Source organism: Acanthochromis polyacanthus, chromosome 21 (genome assembly GCF_021347895.1).
Source record: "Acanthochromis polyacanthus isolate Apoly-LR-REF ecotype Palm Island chromosome 21, KAUST_Apoly_ChrSc, whole genome shotgun sequence".
Taxonomy (NCBI): Eukaryota; Metazoa; Chordata; class Actinopteri; family Pomacentridae; genus Acanthochromis; species Acanthochromis polyacanthus.
Genome location: NC_067133.1, coordinates 13,837,987 through 13,856,072, shown reverse-complemented (window position 1 = coordinate 13,856,072; position 18,086 = coordinate 13,837,987). Strand labels below are relative to the sequence as shown.

At 39.9% G+C, this 18,086-nt stretch overlaps 2 protein-coding genes across 7 annotated transcripts in view; both read left to right on the top strand.

Moving 5' to 3' along the window:
- The window catches only part of LOC110954130 (myosin phosphatase Rho-interacting protein-like), a 32,144-nt gene extending 30,919 nt beyond the window's left edge, over positions 1–1,225 (top strand). The window contains exon 22 of the mRNA XM_022198473.2: positions 793–1,225. Within this exon, the coding sequence (XP_022054165.2) occupies positions 793–933 (141 nt within the window). The 3' untranslated portion in view covers positions 934–1,225. The remainder of the gene's footprint in view (positions 1–792) is intronic.
- Positions 1,226–2,637: 1,412 nt separating this feature from the next.
- On the top strand, positions 2,638–13,794 carry LOC110954131 (transcription factor 20-like). 6 transcript variants are annotated; one of them, XM_022198477.2, is made up of 7 exons: positions 2,638–2,984; positions 5,242–7,163; positions 7,457–7,550; positions 7,866–7,915; positions 8,450–8,518; positions 11,513–11,615; positions 11,727–13,794. In XM_022198477.2, exons 2-5 carry the CDS (start codon positions 5,244–5,246, stop codon positions 8,489–8,491), a joined length of 2,106 nt encoding a protein of 701 aa, XP_022054169.2. In that variant the 5' UTR covers positions 2,638–2,984; positions 5,242–5,243; the 3' UTR covers positions 8,492–8,518; positions 11,513–11,615; positions 11,727–13,794. The 6 variants fall into 6 exon arrangements, with proteins under 6 accessions (XP_022054169.2, XP_022054167.2, XP_051797538.1 ...); XM_022198475.2 differs by having other exon boundaries at positions 8,447–8,518; XM_022198476.2 differs by having other exon boundaries at positions 2,639–2,984; positions 11,509–11,615.
- The last annotated feature ends 4,292 nt before the right edge of the window (positions 13,795–18,086 follow it).

Genomic DNA, 18,086 nt, shown 5'->3' with positions numbered 1-18,086 from the left:
ATACAAACAAAACAGTCTATGCCTGTTTTGAACGAAGCAAATTATATGTTATAACACACATTCTGGACTTTCCACGCTTTACCGAACTCGGACTTAGCATGAAGTCAGGACCGAAACACAAGTTTTATACCTTCTTATAGACAGGACAAAAAGCGGCACATTAACAGTTTACAAAAGCTGTTAGTTTTTAATCCCAATGACGAGGACAAGAGAAGAAATTTTCATTTTAAGTATCATGTTTACTTAAAGAAACGAAATAAAGAATTAGACTATAAAGTTGTCTTTTCTGGTCATGTGCCTTTTTTAATTAAGGGTGAAATATTATATTCTGTTTGAGGCTTTTTACTCATGTCATGTAAGTACTGATTGTGTCATAACTGTGAGATTGAACGCTGAGGGCTGATTGATTGCAGCCGGCTTCTCAGGTGGTGTTTCCTCACCTGGTTCGTCTGTACCCAGCCCCATGTTAACTATTTTAATGAGTCACTTCTCTGCATGTTTGCAGGGTGGGTTGGGGATGGGCGTGGGTGGTGGGGAGGTATGAGTGTTCCTTTGTGTCTTCTTTGTACTGTGTGGGTCCGGGTGGGTGGAACGGGTAGAAGGTGAGGCATCGTTTTTAATCGTTTTTAATCTGTAAAGCACTTTGTATTGCAATTTCTTGTATAAAAAGTGCTATATAAATAAAGTTTTGATTTGATTTGATTCATCATTAAAAAGATGAAACAGCAGATTTCTGCCCAGTCTGGAGTCTGTCACCAGTTAAAGTATAAGTTTGACTTGTGTTGAATGCAGGACAAGAGGAACGCGACTAAGAAGTACAAGGACATGTACATGGAGCTGAGCATCGTGAGGGCGAAAGCTGAACGAGAGGCTGAAGAGCTGAGAGAAAACCTGCGACTGGCTCATCAGGCTCTGGGACAAACATCACCGTGAGGCTGCAGCTGGACATCAGTGTTACGTTCATTAGATCTCACTTCACCCTATTTTTAATGTCACATTATCTCCATTTGGGGGATGAAGATGTTTGTATTCACCAAATATTACGGAAATATGAGTGTGTTTTGTAATATATTTTACATGTTTGTTGTTTTTTAAGCAATTAAATCTTTTAAATTAAACCAATTTTCTGGCGCATGATGCTACATTTTAATTTATGTCTTTATTAACACTGCAGTGTTATTAATATAAATTGGTAACTTTTATTAAATGAAATTGGCAGATTAAACCGGCTGTGTTGTTGTTGTCACTGTGCCGCAGGTCTCTGAGGGGCTTCTTGTTTGCTGTTCATGTTCTTATTGTCCCAAAATAAAAATAAAAATTATCTGCAGTTAAACCTTAAATGATAAAAACTAAAAGTTCCAGTTTTATTGATGTTGTGCTGGTATTTTGTGAAGGTGCAGCAGGAATTATTCAGGTTGTTGGACAGTTCAGAGTGTGAAGGCGCCCGAAAGATGCATGTGACTTCTGAGGGAATATTTCAAAATAAAAGCCCCAGTTAAAGTGATGGAAAAGAGCAAGGCAACTCTACAGGTTTGAATTTTATTACACAAAATGTAAAAGCCTTGGCAACCTTTCTTGTTTCCTATTGAAATACTGCATATACATGTGTATTTGTCACAGAAAAAGAAGTTTAAATTGTATCTGGCTTCAAGTATGACCCTAGACTAACTTAAATTATAACTTTATTTGCATATCACTTTTTATGAACAAAGTTACAAATACTGATAACTGTAATAGTTAAATCAATCAGGTACATTTAGACTTAATAACAAATGTCTAGTGTAACATCAGTATGTCACTGTCAATTGCTATTACGTAATATTAATTATTCTACTACGTCTTAGAAATGTTGTGCTCTGGTCTGGTCTGGTCAGACTGGTCAGGAGGGCCGCTTCTGTCCTGGACTGTTCCCTGGACTCCATAGAGGAGGTGGGTGAGAGGAGGATGTTGGCAAAGCTCACATCCATCATGGACAATCCCTCTCACCCACTGCATGACACCGTGGAGTCTTTAAGTAGCTTCTTCAGCAGCAGACAGACACCCACCCTGCAAGAAGGAGTGCCATCGCAAGTCATTCATTCCATCTGCTATAAGACTTTTTAACACCAGCATCAATGGCTGATGTTAACATAAACTGGACTTTATCACATCATCCTTTATCACATAATCTGCAATAGTTCTTGCACTATTTGAATTTTCTTGCACCTCACATCATTCCATAAGCAACTTTTTCCTCCCTTCACTCTTGTGCATATTGTAAATATTATTATGATTATAACTATATTGTTATAACTATATTGTTGTTCACTGTATGCTGTAACATGGGTAATTTCCCCTTACATGGGGAGTAATAAAGATTATCTTGTCTTTACAGCAACTAATTAATACTGAAAAAAGTTGGCTGACATGAAGCTTAATAATTTAAAGATGTCTTGGAAATACTGCTATTTATTTATTTTAAATAAAGCAAAATAAGAATCCTTTAATCCCGTTGATATTTAAACCTGCATGGTTAATTTGTAATTATCTTTATTGTAAATCTCTCCATGTGTAGTTTTCAAGGTGTTGTCTGAAAAGCTGGGCTCTTACTGTGAAGGCCGTCGCCGCCGCTCTCATCCGTCCTCCATGTTGTTTCGCTCCGACTTGACTGCAGGAAGAAGGTGTCCATGATGACAACTTTAAACTACCAGTAGTAGCCCGGAGGTCGACGCTACCTGCCGGATTTATTCAGCAGAAATGTTCCTGTGTCGTCGCCGCGTCGAGTTTCGTCTTCGTCTGGGAGTAGCGTAGCGGGCTAACGTCAGCTAGCTGCACGGCTAGCATGAACCCGGGCCGCCGCTGCTTTTGTTTACAGCCAGTCCTGGTGACGGGCCTGGAGAGGCGTGTTAGCTAACCCGCTACCCCAGCTGCTCCACGGAGGGTGTCACCGTCAGCCCGCACCTCCACCACCGGGAAGGTCCGTCCGAAGCGCCGCCACCTGAGGGGTAACAGCTCCAAGTTTTATTAACATGAATAAAGAGAGTACAGGAAGCTTTGTACTGGTGGTCTGAAACGGGCCTACCTGTTAGAAACACAACTTATCGATTAGTTCATCAGCAGAAAATAGTTCTGTCAATTCACTCATTACTGATCCAAACGGTCATTTTTATCAAAACCAGCAGCTTGTCTTCATCACATTTCACACTTAATGTCATAGTTAACATTGCTTCTTTCACCCAGTTAATAAAATAATCAGAAGTTACATCAAAGAGTCAATTGATTATTGATCAATTTGCTGTTAATATTTCTTGTTTGAAAGTGTCACAGCTTTCAATATGAGCATTTGAAATCCACTATTTGCTACTGTTGATTTAACTTTCATGTTACAATGATAAAGTAGTTTAAATGTACATCTCGGGACTTTTTCATATATTTTCTATACATTAGTCAGATATTTGTAAATACCTTTGTAGGGTCTTTGCCGTAATATTGAAATCAAATAAGTAATATTGTGGGATCTTAGTCTTAATTTTTAAATCGGTTGAGAAAATTTGTATTGTACATAAAATGTAGGTCTTAATCTTAATACTCAAATTAATCAGGTAAATTTGTGCAATATGTACATACATTTGTATCGTTCTGTATATATTCTTGATCTTACTATTTAAACTAGTGATGTAAAATTGTTTAATAAATAATATTGTTGGATCTAAACCTTAATATTCAAACGTCAAGTCACTTTGGATAATAATTCCATTTTAGGGTCTTGATCTTTATATTTGAATCAATCTGTTGATTGATATTTTAAATCTTTGGAATCGATACTATTAAAGGGTCTTTTTTAAAAATATTATTGGACATGTAAATTTGTATAATATCACATGATTTAGTTTCTATTTAAACTTGTTAGATAAATTTGGAGTATAACCATATTTCACTAACTAGGAAAATGAGTATAAATTATACTGTATAAATAACAAAGCAGGATCCTAACTTCAAATTTCAAGTCAATTTGTCTTTTTACTTCTCTGTTGAAAAACTCTGTTGTTTGTTATTAGGATGTACAGAAAGTCGTATTGCGTGGTTTGTTCTGTTGCATCCCTAATGTTTCTGTAACTATTTTGTTCCTGAAATAGGATAACAACAATAACAATAAACCTTATTTCTATGGCACCTTTTAAAACTGACATCACATGGTGGTTTACAGCATTAGATAAGATGTTATCGAATATAAATATCTCCACAGCTGGGTATTTAAACGTGTTTCAAACTGAGTTAAAACAGTAACAGCATGTTGCCACTTTGTTGTAAACCTGGACATGAACTTTCAACAGCAGCTGAGCATCTGATTTGAAGGACCACAGTGCAGAATGAGGACATAATAGCTCTGAGATGTGGAACAGAGCCGGACCAATGTAGAGATTTAAAAGCAATCATGAGCATCTTAAATTGGATTCTGTGACGAATGAGGAACTGGTATAATTCAGTCTGGAACAGAGTTATATTTCCTGCATTGAGTGTTCAGTTCCTAAGAAATCGTACTGCCAAGTTTTTAATATGCTGTAAACGGGCGATGTGAATGGTGAGATGCAGTTGTCGAGGCGGGGGGGAAATGAGGGTGTTGATAAGCTGTTGAACAATGCTGCTGGGTGGCACTGGTTTAACTCTGGCAATACTTTAGGTTTGTAAATAAATATATCCGTTACAGCAGCTCCATTTAAAGTCAAGAAACTACATCCGACACTGAGGATGAAACGTTTCTGACACAAAAACACCTCACAGAAATGCTAACAAAGACTAAAGAATGAGATAATTAAGATATTTGTTATGTGCAAAGTATAGAATATATGGAGTGTGCAAAATGACTTGCCAAAAAGAAATACTTTTATATCTAAAATCTTAATATAACATGGAATTTGGAAGGTTGTTAATGTGTTGATTAAAGTTCAAAACAACCACCAAAGTTTCTGGATTTGTGTTGGTTGTCAGAGGTGTTAATAAAGATGAGGATCAATAACCAGGAGTTCAGTTTGATCTGTGTTTAGTTGCAGTAAATTAAAAGCCACCTGGTCTTTAATGGCAACAAGGCAGAAATGAGGAGAATCCAAACTATCATGAGACATAAACTGCTGATCATCTCCTGAGATGATGAAATCTGGTCCCCATGACGCCATGGATACTCTGCTGCACATCTCTTGTGATGGCATTAATGTGACCTTGTGAATTCACTTAACTAACGATGTTCCTGTGTGCGTTTTGTAGTGATGGAAGTGTCCTCTCAGGATCCACCCCTCATGGCTATGGACCTGTCAAAGAGCTACCACCCCCGGACCCGCAGCCACACCGAGGCGATGGATCTGGCCAAGAAGCCTGAGTGGTACCACAGACGCCCACCGAGCTGCAGCACAGACATCGCCTCCTCGTATAGATCCAGAGCCTCGTCCTCCTACAACACTCTCTCCACTCAGCCGGGCGCTCCGGTCCACTGCAGGGACATGGATCAGGGCCCCGAGTCTCTGGGGAACTACATGAATTCAACACTAGCTCCTGGACTGGATCTGTACCGCGACGGAGTTCACGGCAACCTTTGGCATCCGGGTTTCTACGGGCCCGACCAAAGTGGGGGCCCTGGTCCTGAAAGCAGCGGTGGAGAGGAGAGCGACAGTGGCTCCGACGTCATTTTCCTCGTTTCCTCGGCGAAGGAGCCGCTCTTGTGCGGTTCTTTCATCCAGGACAACGTGAGGCATATCGTGGAGCCTCTGTCCCCTGCCGTGTCCTCGCTGGACGAAGGCAGAGGTTGCTATCACCTACCTCAACCGCTGAGCTCGCCCAGTCCTGACAGCTCTTACTCAGAAGACTCTTCGGACAGCTCAGTGGACATTCCTGTTCACCACGCCAGGCCTGTAGTGCTCCTGTCGGACCTCAGTGCTGTTTATGGCAACCCTGCTGAATCTGCGGTGGATATTTCAAGCGATGACAGCGACGTTATTGAAGTTTCAGTGAGCAATGAGAACAAGAAAAGCCACCGGTGTAAGAAAACTCCACCTCAGAGCGAGAGTGAAAAAGCTCCAAACGGCAAAGTACGGCGCAGCAGCAGAATCAGAAAATCTGTGTCCGACGTGCCTCAGTTCTCCTGCGGCGTGTCTCGGCATAGTTTGAGGAGACAAGTCAAAAACGATGCTGTGGGTATATATAACGAAAGCTGTGACTCTGATGACTTTATGGAGTACGCACTGAGGTTGTCCAGCTCAGACGAGTCGGTCTCACGACCGAATCTGTCGCAAAGAGCGAGCAGCAATTCAGAGGAGTCTGATGTGGACATCCGGACCGACAGCAAATCGCCACAGAGGGAGCAGCAGCTGAGCAGCAAAGCTTCGTATACGAAAAGTGTTAATCGCAAACGAAAGAAGCCCCTGACTGTCCCTAAAACTAAAAAGCTAAGAAGAACCAAGCAGACACAGAACAGCAGAACCCCGCCGCCGCCACCACCACCACAGAAGGCCTCGGCCTGCAGGAGCTCAGCGACTAACAAAAAGACTGCTGTAAGACGAAAGAGAAAAAGGCATCCTCCGACTGGACCTTCAGCTCTGTTTTCTCCCAGAGAACCGGAGATCAAGCTCAAATATCTAAATACTAAAGAGGACAAAAAGGACAAGAAATCAGACAGTTTCTGCCCGTTTGTGCACATGGAGAAGAAGATATGTACGGTGGTTAACTACCAGGAGGAGGAAGCGACGGTCCGGAGCAGCAGAGGAGGACAGCAGCAGGCAACTGCCAGGTCTCTGTCTGGGTTTGTTCCCAACACGTCCTGCTTCCAGCTGGGCCGGCTCAGCTCGGACAGCAGGTGTCAGGCTGCGCAGCTTTGCTGCCTGTGCGGCCAGACGGCGAACGCTATGGGCCTTGGGGACCTCCACGGCCCGTACTACCCCACCGGCGCATCTGTGGATGGTCAGAACTGCAGGACTGAGCAGAAGGAGGATGTAAATGGACTCTCTAACAGCCATTCAGTAAACTCCTCAGAAGACGACTGTGCTGCCGTTAAAAGCCACTCTCCCCCAAAGGTGCCTCTTCATCTGGATGAGTGCTGGATCCATGAGGACTGCGGCATCTGGTCCGCTGGTGTCTTCCTGGTCAGAGGAAAGCTGTATGGGTTGAAGGAGGCAGCCCGACTCGCACAGGAAGCAGTGAGTGACTGACTTTTTATTAAAAAGCTACATCTGGATGGCCATTTAACGGGTATACAAACATCTTGCACTTTTACTTTACAAATTCTGTCAAATTCATCATTTGGCATGTAACATTGTATTCATGCTTTTTGAAGAAAAACATAAACGCAGAGAGACGGATGGAGATTTCCCTACATACGCATTACAGAAGACATAGATTTGATGGCAGAGTAGTTGTATTCCAATTTACAAAGGTTTCTAATGAAGCAGATTCCAATGAGATGTGACTGATTCTCAGTTTTCTTTTTCAGATTTGTTCATCCTGCCATCAAACAGGCGCAATAATGGGCTGTTTCCAGAAGGGCTGCCCCAGGAATTATCACTACAAATGTGCCATTCAGTCAGGTAACATCAAATCCAGCTGTTTGTACAGCAGCTGAACATCTGAAGCCATTATTATTAGCCGGTTACCATCAATCACTTCCAAATAAATCTTGATTATTTTCTGTTCTGGTTTCATCGTCTTTGCTAAGCTGGTTTAACTCTGTCGATCTGAAAATTATACTGAAAGTGATGCATGTTTTGAGGGTGACTCCTTGACTTGCATGTGCTTTTCTCATCGGTGTGGAAGGACTCTATCAGTGACATGTACGTAAGTGAAAGCTGACAAAATGTTGAACTCTTCAAAGCTTATTTTGTGTGTTGGTGTGTGTTTTTCAGGCTGTGTTCTGAACGAAGAGAACTTCTCAATGAGATGTCCAGAGCACAAGGTAAACAGAAAGATCCATCTGTTGAATGAAGTGTGAGGAGCTGAGCGGCCTGCAGAGGTCACTAGTGTTGCTTTTAGCTTTTTAGTTTCCAGACACAAACATTGTGAGTCTGGAAAAGATCAGGCACAGCTAAAGAGGAACCGTATAATATACAGTTATCATTGCTCCTCTTGTAAAAGACTGATTAGGAGACAAGCACAGACATATGATAAAACAGCCAACATTATGCATTTATGACAAAGAGTGCATTCAAAGAGAACTTTTGTCAGAGCATCAAGTTTCCAAACTGGTTGCGTTTTCAGAAATGATCAAATAATTTAATACTGCTTATAGTATAGCAGAATACCTTTTACTAGCTGAAAGTCCCATTTTACATATCCTACATATAAATGTGTTTCATTTTTTAAATACATGGATGAACTGTGAGAAGTTTGTTTGATAAATGTGGTCTTGGATGACCAGATCTGTGTTTTCTGCTTGTTCTCCTTTGAAAAACGTATTTGATTCCAGCTGATGTGTGTTTCTGTCCAGCAGAACAAACCGTTCACAAGTGCAACCAGACGACACAAGAGATGACACAGAAGACACATGGGGGCACAGGAGGTTTGTGCTGTTCATGATCGTTTTAAAAGAATAAATCCTTTCTCTAATCAATAAGAAGCTAAATTTGGAAGTAATAGAAAAAACAGTAAAATAAAACTTTTGAAATTTTAATGATTAATCCGGTCTGAGATGCTGCTGTTTAACTGACACTAAGTCACCTGCATTATTAGGTTTCATTATTTATTGTTAGTATAGATTATATTAGTAACTCATTAAAATTGTCACAGCTGAGCACAACCCTGAACAGAGTTCCAAAACTGACATATTTTGTCTTCGTAGCTCTCATTATTAGGGATGCACCAATCAATCGGCCGCCGATTTAAAAAGCCGGTTTTATATCCAATCGGCCCCAACCGGTGACCGGCCGATCACTGTCTTAATTTGCCGGTTTTCCCCATAGGTTTTCCCAGGGCAAACTGATCCGCATGGGCATGCACCCCGCATGGGCATGCACCGCGCATGCGCATGCGGGTCAAGCACTGCGTATCGGCTCAGAGCAAAACAGCTATAAACTAGCAAGACTCAGGAACAAAACATGTCGGTAATATGGACTTATTTCACTGTGTGCCAGAGCGACCCAAAACACGCTGTTTGTAATGCTTGCAAGTCAAAAGTCAGCCGTGGAGGGTCAACGCCTAAGACATTTGGAACAACAAACTTAATACGCCACTTGGAAAAGAAGCACGCAGGCTTGTTTAGCAAATATAAGGACGACAATGCCGCTAAGAGGAGGGATGTGGCAGAGTCGCAGCAGCCACAACAACCATCCGCCGTGGCTCCTATGTTCGACATCAACACTGAAAAGTCCAAAGCCACCACTATGAAAATAATGGAGTTCATGGCACTGGACGACCAGCCGTTTAGCGTTGTACAGGATAAAGGCTTCGTAAATCTGATGAAACACCTGAATCCACGGTACAAATTACCAAGCAGGCGGTACTTTTCTGACACGGCGCTGCCAGAGTTGTTTGAGAGCGTGTCAGGCCACATACACAAACTGCTGGACGGCACTAAATTATATTTATTATATATAAATTATATTTATATTTTGTTTGTGTTAGTATTTTAGTTTTATCTTATATGCTGCACTTTTTATTTTGAAATATTAAAAGAGGTGGTGCAATTTACTTTGATCACCAGCTTTAATTTTCAAGTACACCGATTTCATTGCACTTTATTTTTTTTAGATGGGGTTAAAGTTTTCTTTTGTAATAACTACTGCTGCTTGTGTTGAGGTGTTGAAAGCCTGAAATATATTGACTGTGATGTGACATTGAAAGTCAACTATTCCAGTGTTTCTCAAATTGGGGTACAAGTACCCCTTGGGGTACCCAGAGGTACTGGAGGGGTAGTAAATAAATTACATTGTACCAGGCAAATGCTGGGATGTTTTTGAATGTTGTTTGAATATAAGTTAATTATTGACCTGTAAACTGGACTGAATGTTATGGTCAGTGTTGAAAATAAATCTGCTCAGGAGGCACTGTTGAAGGTTTTATTCTTGAAAAGGAGGGTTATGATAGCATATAGCCTATCATTAGTTGTGGTTTTAATTGTAGTTATATAAGAAAAATGTTGTCTGGTAGAGGGGTACTTGTATTAAATTTGGGAAAGGCTACTCAAGCCAAACAAATATGGTGTCTATTATATGATTATAATTATTTCTCAGATAGAAAATCGGTATCGGAAAAACCGGTTTTGGCAGGTCAGACCTCCTTTAAAACCGGAAATCGGTATCGGCCAAGAATTTTGCAATCGGTGCATCTCTACTCATTATTACTTCAGAGCGCTGATATGCCTGTTTCTGCTGATGCATTTTGTGCACAATCCTGACCTCAATGTGCGTTTCTTGACGTTTGCTCCGTGCAACCGTGGTGCCAGAAAAAACATAGTATGGCAAATGCATTTTGTCAGGCAAGCCAGAATGTCCTACTACATCTTTTGCAGTGTAGAAAGCAGCATGCTTTTCTGGACATTTTGACCCAAAATCCTCTGCACAGTGGAAGATACGTCACAGTGTCCGCCTTGGGTAATAAGCCTGAGCTGCTTAGAGCACATAAACCGGCAATTTTATGATATGCAAGCAAAAAGGTCACAATTTAGGGCACAAGAATATGACAAAATAATGCCCAATTGTACGCATGCTGCACAATACGTTACATACTGTGTACAAGTAGCTGCAATACGTTACTGAAAGTAAAAAGACCTTAAGAACAGAAAGTGACATCAGCAGCAGTTTTAGGTGAGAGAAACTCAGCTGCTGTCCAGCTGAGGAGACAGAACTTTATCTGTTTCCAAAGAAAATTCTGGTGCCAGATATTGGTCAAAATAAACTTAGATAGCATGAGAATAATGCAATGCCCAATAGAAAAGCAGTAATATTTATATACGTATGATACGTCACTGAAAATAAAAACACTACACGTGATAAAGAAAATAATGCCCGTTAAAGTGGAATATTGAACATGATAAAGAAATTTTACAAATGATAAGGCTATTACATATGAAAAATGTAATATTACTCATGATACTGAAAAGTACTTTCTAAAATCTTATTTCACACTTTTAAATTTAGCTAGAATGGTTCAGTATAATAAAATAAAATAAAATCATGTCAGAGTACAGAGAGCAAATAAAACCCAACCATCAGTAATGAAGTTCAGTTAAGGAGGGTGCAGTAATCATTTACAAAATAAGAGTCATACTAGAAACCAAAGTAAACAGTGAATTAGTGAACTGCTTTTTTAAAAAGTGAATGTTCCTGAGGAGAAAAGCTAATATGGATCCAAATAAATACACAAATGTTTGATGTTGCTTCTGCTGCTGTTTTCCGAACATGAGAATATTAGTCTGCCCCCTAGTGGACACACTGTAATCCTCCACAAACGCAAACTAACTAGCAGGAATATCAGCAGCCTCAGAATATAAAGGGTTTCTGTCCGGAGCTCCGTGTTGATGTCCTCTTGTTGTGTTTCTGTCGTTTGTCCCAGAAAGATCCTCAGATCTCCTCAGGGTGCGACTGGAGCTGCCTGACTTCACCTCAGCTGTTTTGTAACACTAATTAATGTGTGTGCTCGAGCAGAAGGCAAACCTTCTGGTAAGATTTCGCTCGTCATGACAGACAGATCCAACCAGGGGCCACTTTAAGTTATTTTTATAAACACATAGATATAAGAAATGTCTTTTGTTTTGTTCTGTCCTTCTGTAGGTCTTTAACACAGGCAGTTTCACCAATTGGACTGAGCCGCGATGGTGATTGTGTGTTTTTATTCCACTTCTTGAAGACCCACACTTGGACTAGCCGCGTCGCAAAGACCGTTTATTATTTAAGCATAGTTACTATATTAGAGTTTAACTGATCTTTATCGATCTGTTCTATAGGACATAAAACCTTTATATGAGGCCACTTTTTTGCTACACTTTTTGTACTACTTTTCTATTCCTGTTCGGGCTTCAGTCACCACATAATTTATGTTCCTCAAGTTGCATGCACAGTTGTTATGATGCACTTTACGGTATAATTTTATTGTCTTAGCTGTTATTTATCTCTTTCTGTTCTTCCTTTTTTCAACTAAAATTATTTAAATTTAATATAAAGCTGCACTAAGCTAAGACTTACATAAAAACATGTTGACTTTCAGTCTAAATCTCAGAGAACATCCCATCCTCGCTAACGGAGACCACAGACTGCACATCCACCATATTCAAGCGTATTACTTTTCATCACTGGTGTCGGGTTTGAGCTTTTCTCTGCTTTCAGGATGTGGAAACTAAACGTCCCAAAAAAGAGCAGCAGCGAAAAGAACTTCAGTGATTAGTGGTAATGTTACTTTATAAAGAGATGTCAGAAAATGTGAACATAAAGGGTCACTTCAACCAAATCACAAAGCAGTCACTCCACTACAGTAGTTTTAGAGGTAAGCTGAACTCACCATTAGCAGCTGCTGTTTGTAATGTGCTTAAATATGGAGTAAATAAACTGTCACTGGGTCACTTTGACGCTGAGGAAAAGGTAAAAACAGGATGATTCTCAGGAAACTTCAGGAGTTGTAAGTGTTTCTTTAATGATTTCCAGCCACGGACACACCAGATAATGAGATCCTTCGAAACTTCAAGCAGTTTCTGGGCTTTTTTTTTGTTTTTTTTGTGGGTAGTAGTTACAATGCCATACATGAACAAAAACTAATAAAATGAAAATAGCAGCTTTTTTGCTGAAGCTCTGAACATTTTTCCAAATGCCCACAGACGTTACTAATACTAGACCAAAAAAGTAGAGTGTTTACATGCGATACATGTTTCACTACTTATATTTTTAATCTGCCTCCATTCTTCGTCTCTGCTCTGCTCTGTGGAAACACAACCTGCAGTTCGGTCGAAAAGTCCCAAAATTTTTGTCTCGTGACTGCTGGTCAGAGATGAGTCACTCATGGCTTCCTGGTTGTGCCGAGGAGCTCAAAATTTTAATTTTTTTACAGAATTTCGGTCAAGCACAGGGATTATTTTTAAATGTAAAGTGATTAGAATGAATTATCGCAACTTTTCAGCTGAGATTTAATTGTTTTTCCCAACAGAACTGCACATCACAAGCGTGTAGTCAACGGATTGTTGGAGTATTACAAGTTCTTACCGTTTTTAAAATTTTTTTTAAAGCTGTCGTGCCTCTCAAACCCGCCAGCGACTTTTGGGGTTCAGAGGCTTAATGGGAATTAAACCAGTCTGGAGTAAACCTGAATTATCCTGTAAGTGACACCGAGTCTTAATGTATGAGTCTGCGGGTTCAGATTTGACCTGGAAAAGGAGTGTGATTTTAGGTGGAAATTGCAGAAGCAAGTCGCTAAAGGTTTTTAAAGACCTAAACTGGCTCCATGAGTTGATGGTGTTGCTAAGCAGCCAACGTACTATACTCGACAGCATGCTGTTTTTAAACGCTAAACTCAGATCTGAATGTGAACTGTTCTCTCTCTGATCCTCTGCTACCAGATTTTAAAATTCTCTGCTTCTTTGCTTTTTGATTCTGCAAAATCAAACTTGGATTAAATTCACAAAAGGACCACAGAATGATTTGAAACATGCTTTTGTGATTTGGGTGAACTGACCCTTTATTATATTTCCTCAGTCGTTGCTGTGTGGAGTATTTCAGCTGTATTTCACTTCACATGAGTTGTAACTGGACTAAGATGTTTAAAAAGAGAAGCTAGTGGCCAGTTTCATGTCTGCACTTTCTATTATTTGGGGAATAAAAGGCTGATGTTATTTAATAAAACCAAATCCTTGTCTTTCTCTTGAAATGGCAAAATGTTTTCGGGGCATCTCTGGTGAACCGTCCTCCAAAGACAGAAATTAGGAAGCACAATCACTGCAGCTCCTACACAGGAACAAAATGTTTTGGTTGTTTGTTTGGCAAATCCCCAACTATCTTATCAAACTTTTAATCACTGAACAAGTTAAAATATCTGCCAGGAGTTTGGATATAAAACCAACAGAATGACTTTAGTTGAGCAAATTATTCAAAAACTATTGAGGCCAAACAGAATCTAATGCATTTTTATGATTTCAAGGTGAAGTTCTGCTATAAATGATTCCACATTATTCAGTAAAGGAGGATCATGTTTTTGTGCTTCAGAACATTCAGGTCTGAGATAAAATAGTGGATCCTGCGTTAGTCTCAGCTTCGATTTGAGCAGATTTAGGATAGACAGAACTGTGGAAGATGGAGCTTAACACTCAGAAACTTGGCTGCTTTTTTGGGCAACTTTGGGGTTACTTCAATGTTAATTAAAAGACAAAAGAGCATGGTAAGGAAGTACAGGTCCGCATGAAATCAAACAAATGTGTCATGTTTGATATTTACCAGTTCTACAGTGTCGAGAGCCAAACAACTGGTCTAGAACCAAGAACTGCTTTCTTCAGGGACTGGAGATGGGATCATCATGTCCGACACGAATAAACAAGCAGTATTATTTCAACTTTTCCAATTGGAAGTAATTCCTGAAGACATTCCTCAGTTTAAGTTTTGTTGCTTTTGTCTTCCGCAACATTATTTTAAGGGGTTTGCAAACAAGTAGGTATCCAGCACATACTGAGCTCTCAGTCTGACTGAGATCGGGAGCTTGACTCGGTCATTTGAGGATATTTCACCTTCAAAGCTCTTAGTATCTTTTAGTGCTATTGTAGAGCTGAGTAGTGCTCCTGTAAAGCTCTGCATTCATCCTGCTGCTTCATTCAGCAGTGAAATCATCGGTAAATGTTAACAAGGCTGTTGTATTGCCTGTTGAAGGTTGATTTTTGTTATACAAAAATCAGTTACACAACTCTACTTAAAAAGAGTTCATTTCATTTGGTCTGTGTTTTGCTCGCTGCAGCCTGGCCTTTCTGTTTTTGAGGCCTGCATGGGGTTCACATCTTTCAGTCTACCAGATCATTTGTCGTTTTTTAGTTTTCCTCTGGAACTTTAGAAAGTCTGTTGCTCACTGGCTCTGAACACAGACAGACTAACCGTGGATCGCAGGAGGGATGGATGTTGATCAGGACTCGGGATGGGCGTCATCACATCTCATCCAAACTAATAGTGGAGGAAGGCTTCAGCAGACTGGTTGGATGCAGCGTATGGGAGAAGTAGAGATAAACTAAAAAAAAAAAAGACAAGCTAACAAATGTTGCAGCTAAATAGTTGGTTATAGACTGCATTCTGATTATTACTGTGGAAGATGTAGATCTGAGGAACGTTCTTAGGATCGCAACGAATGATGACATGTATGAGCCTCAACCTGCATCACTGGAAGTTTCTTTGTGTGTGATGATATAAACCAGGACTGTAGGACATGACGCAGTGGTAATGGGTTCAAGACTGTCAAACAGTCAGTTGTTGTTCTCCCCCACGTTTCCTGTTACTCTCCACTGTCGCTACTGAACATAGACTGTTTATGAGACAAAATAAAAATGTTTCTGTTGGTACCCGTTCAGAAAAAATCTGAATATAGATGTGTACATGTTAACATGCTGTTTTCTCCAGGTACTCCGGCTTCCTCCCACAGTCCAAAAATGTGCTGAGGTTAATTGGCTATTATAAATTGTCCGTAGGTATGAATGTGAGTGTGATTGTTTGTCTGTATATATAGCCCTGCCACAGACTGGTGACCTGTCCAGGGTGTACCCTGCCTTCACCCGAGTCAGCTGGGATAGACTCCAGCCCCTCCCCCGCGACTCTAGTGAGGATAAAGCGGTGTATAGAGAATGGATGGATGGATTTTAACTGCTACTATGCAAAAGAAATGTTGCTGTTAAAAATAACTTTATTTGTTTAAAGTGTTTGCATCTAAAGATTAGTGTATTTTTTTTATTCAGTTTTTAAATTCAGTATTTAATTTCATGTATAACAATCGCAATTACAAATTTTAATCATAGTCCAGCACTCCACCTCCCTCTGAGGTTCAGCTCTGATCCACATGTGAGCTCTCTGCACTAACGCTGAAACAACTAAGAGTCAACTCACTTTTGAACCTTCACAGATTGAGCCTCGGTCTTGAAAAGGTCATTTCTCCCACACAGTTCTTTCTACAATGCTGTAAACTCACTCAAATTAAAGCTCAGATTTTAATGGTATTCATAAACTTATAACAAGATGAACCTGCTGAGGCAAATAGTCTGCAAGCAAATAATGTGTAACTTTCCAAATACTTTGTCCTTAACTGTATTGTATTTAGATTTGTGCTGATTGAGAAGCTGCCAAAGTTTTGGGGGTGTTTTGCAGTCCTGTGAGGTGCATGTAAACAGCAGCTGACTGCTGGGTCTGATGTGGCTTAAAGCCAGATTTATCCTGTTTTTGTTTTCATCAGAGTAAAACCAAACAGCTGAGCATGTGGGCAGCTACTGCTGCATTGGTAGCGTACAACAGTTAATATCGAAGTATTTTCAGTCAACTTTCATACTGAGCTCTGCTTTTCAGTCAAATTGCACTTGGACAGAAATAGTCTTCTTTCCAACATGACTTTATAATAGGAACATTTTACAGCTCTGCTTTGTCACATCATCAGGCTGCCATGTTGAGCTGTAGAAGCACGTGATGAGCGTTTCTCACCTCCCTCAGACACCTTGTTGAAGTCAGAATAGACTCGCTGCGCTCACCTGCTGAAAAAGCCAGAGGCAGCATCAGCACAGAGATGCTGCCAGAGAGCATCTTGGTAAGACAGCATTTTGTTGAGGAAAGTTTCCTGCTGAACATGATATGAATTTGATTCTTAAAAGATCAGCATCTCGTGAGAGAAACCAACTGGATTTCAATGTTTGAAGACAACAAAAATCTGTTCATTTTCTGAGGAACTGTGCTGATCAGATACAGATATGGTAACATGTTTGTTTGTTTTTAAAGGAAAAAGAAATTACTACTTGTAAAAATACATTTTTTTTTAAATCTAGACAATGTTTAGAGTTTTGATCTTTGTTTTCTTTTTAATGCCCTACATGTAAATCAATAATTGTTTCTGTTATCTAAATTTTAAGAAAACAGGAAAAAAGAATATAATTTTGAGTCCCTAAAGTATCCTGTTTTTCTTTCAAATGTAAAAAATCTATACACTGATGGCAATTGATTCAAACATTACAGTTAAAAGCTGTATTTATCTGAAATCTTTAAACATCTATTTCATGGATTTCTGTTAAATTTATTTCAGGCCTTCATGATTCTCTGAGAATAAGATGTAATAATAATGTTAATCCTTTGATCTTTTTTTCAAATCTTAAGATTTTTTAAAGGAATTCTTGTATATGAACATCATTTGTAGGAGGCAGGATTGCCCTGTTGTGTTTTAGAGATTTAAACTTAATAGGTTTTAGCGATCCTAGCTTCGACTTTTCATCCTGCACCAAAATCAGACCAAAAGTTCAGTTTCATTTATGGTTAAATTAAACAGCTAATTAAACATAACTAATGATATTCCCAGGAGCCTTTCTGTTCTGCTTTGTGCTAATTAGCACATGTTAGCATACTAGCATGCTAAAATGGTGAACCTGACCAACATTATTCTTGCTAAATGCCTGCATGTTGGCATTATAGTTGTGTATTGTGTTTCTATGCACATTTTGAAGCATTGCATCAGAAAAAGTTAATGGAAACGTACTTTTTGCTCTGATACAAACCTTTTTATGCAGTAGTGTGACCCAAAGAGCCACAATAGTCACAGTACATAGAAATACACCAGGCTGCATTAAAGCAGAATTAACCTTTTATGTAGAGCTGCTTTCATTGTTGTACTTGTGTCCTGGCTCTGCTGATGCTCGAATGTGTCTCTGGGTTTATTTTGCATTTAAAATGGCGACATACCTGCATGTCATCTCATTACTGTGTTTACGCCTGCAGCTGCACCTGAAACCCTCTTTTAATGCCTCCCTTCCCTTTCATTGTCCTCGTCCTCTCATTTCTCCTTATCTTTCTCATATTCAGTCTCTTCACCTCCCGCCTCAGAATACGCCACGCTTCGCTCGGGCTGCAGCTTTATCTCTGCTTTTAGGACTGACAGGCTCCTCCGATCACAATCCGATCTGTGCTATCTGTTATCTCTGCAGTACAGCT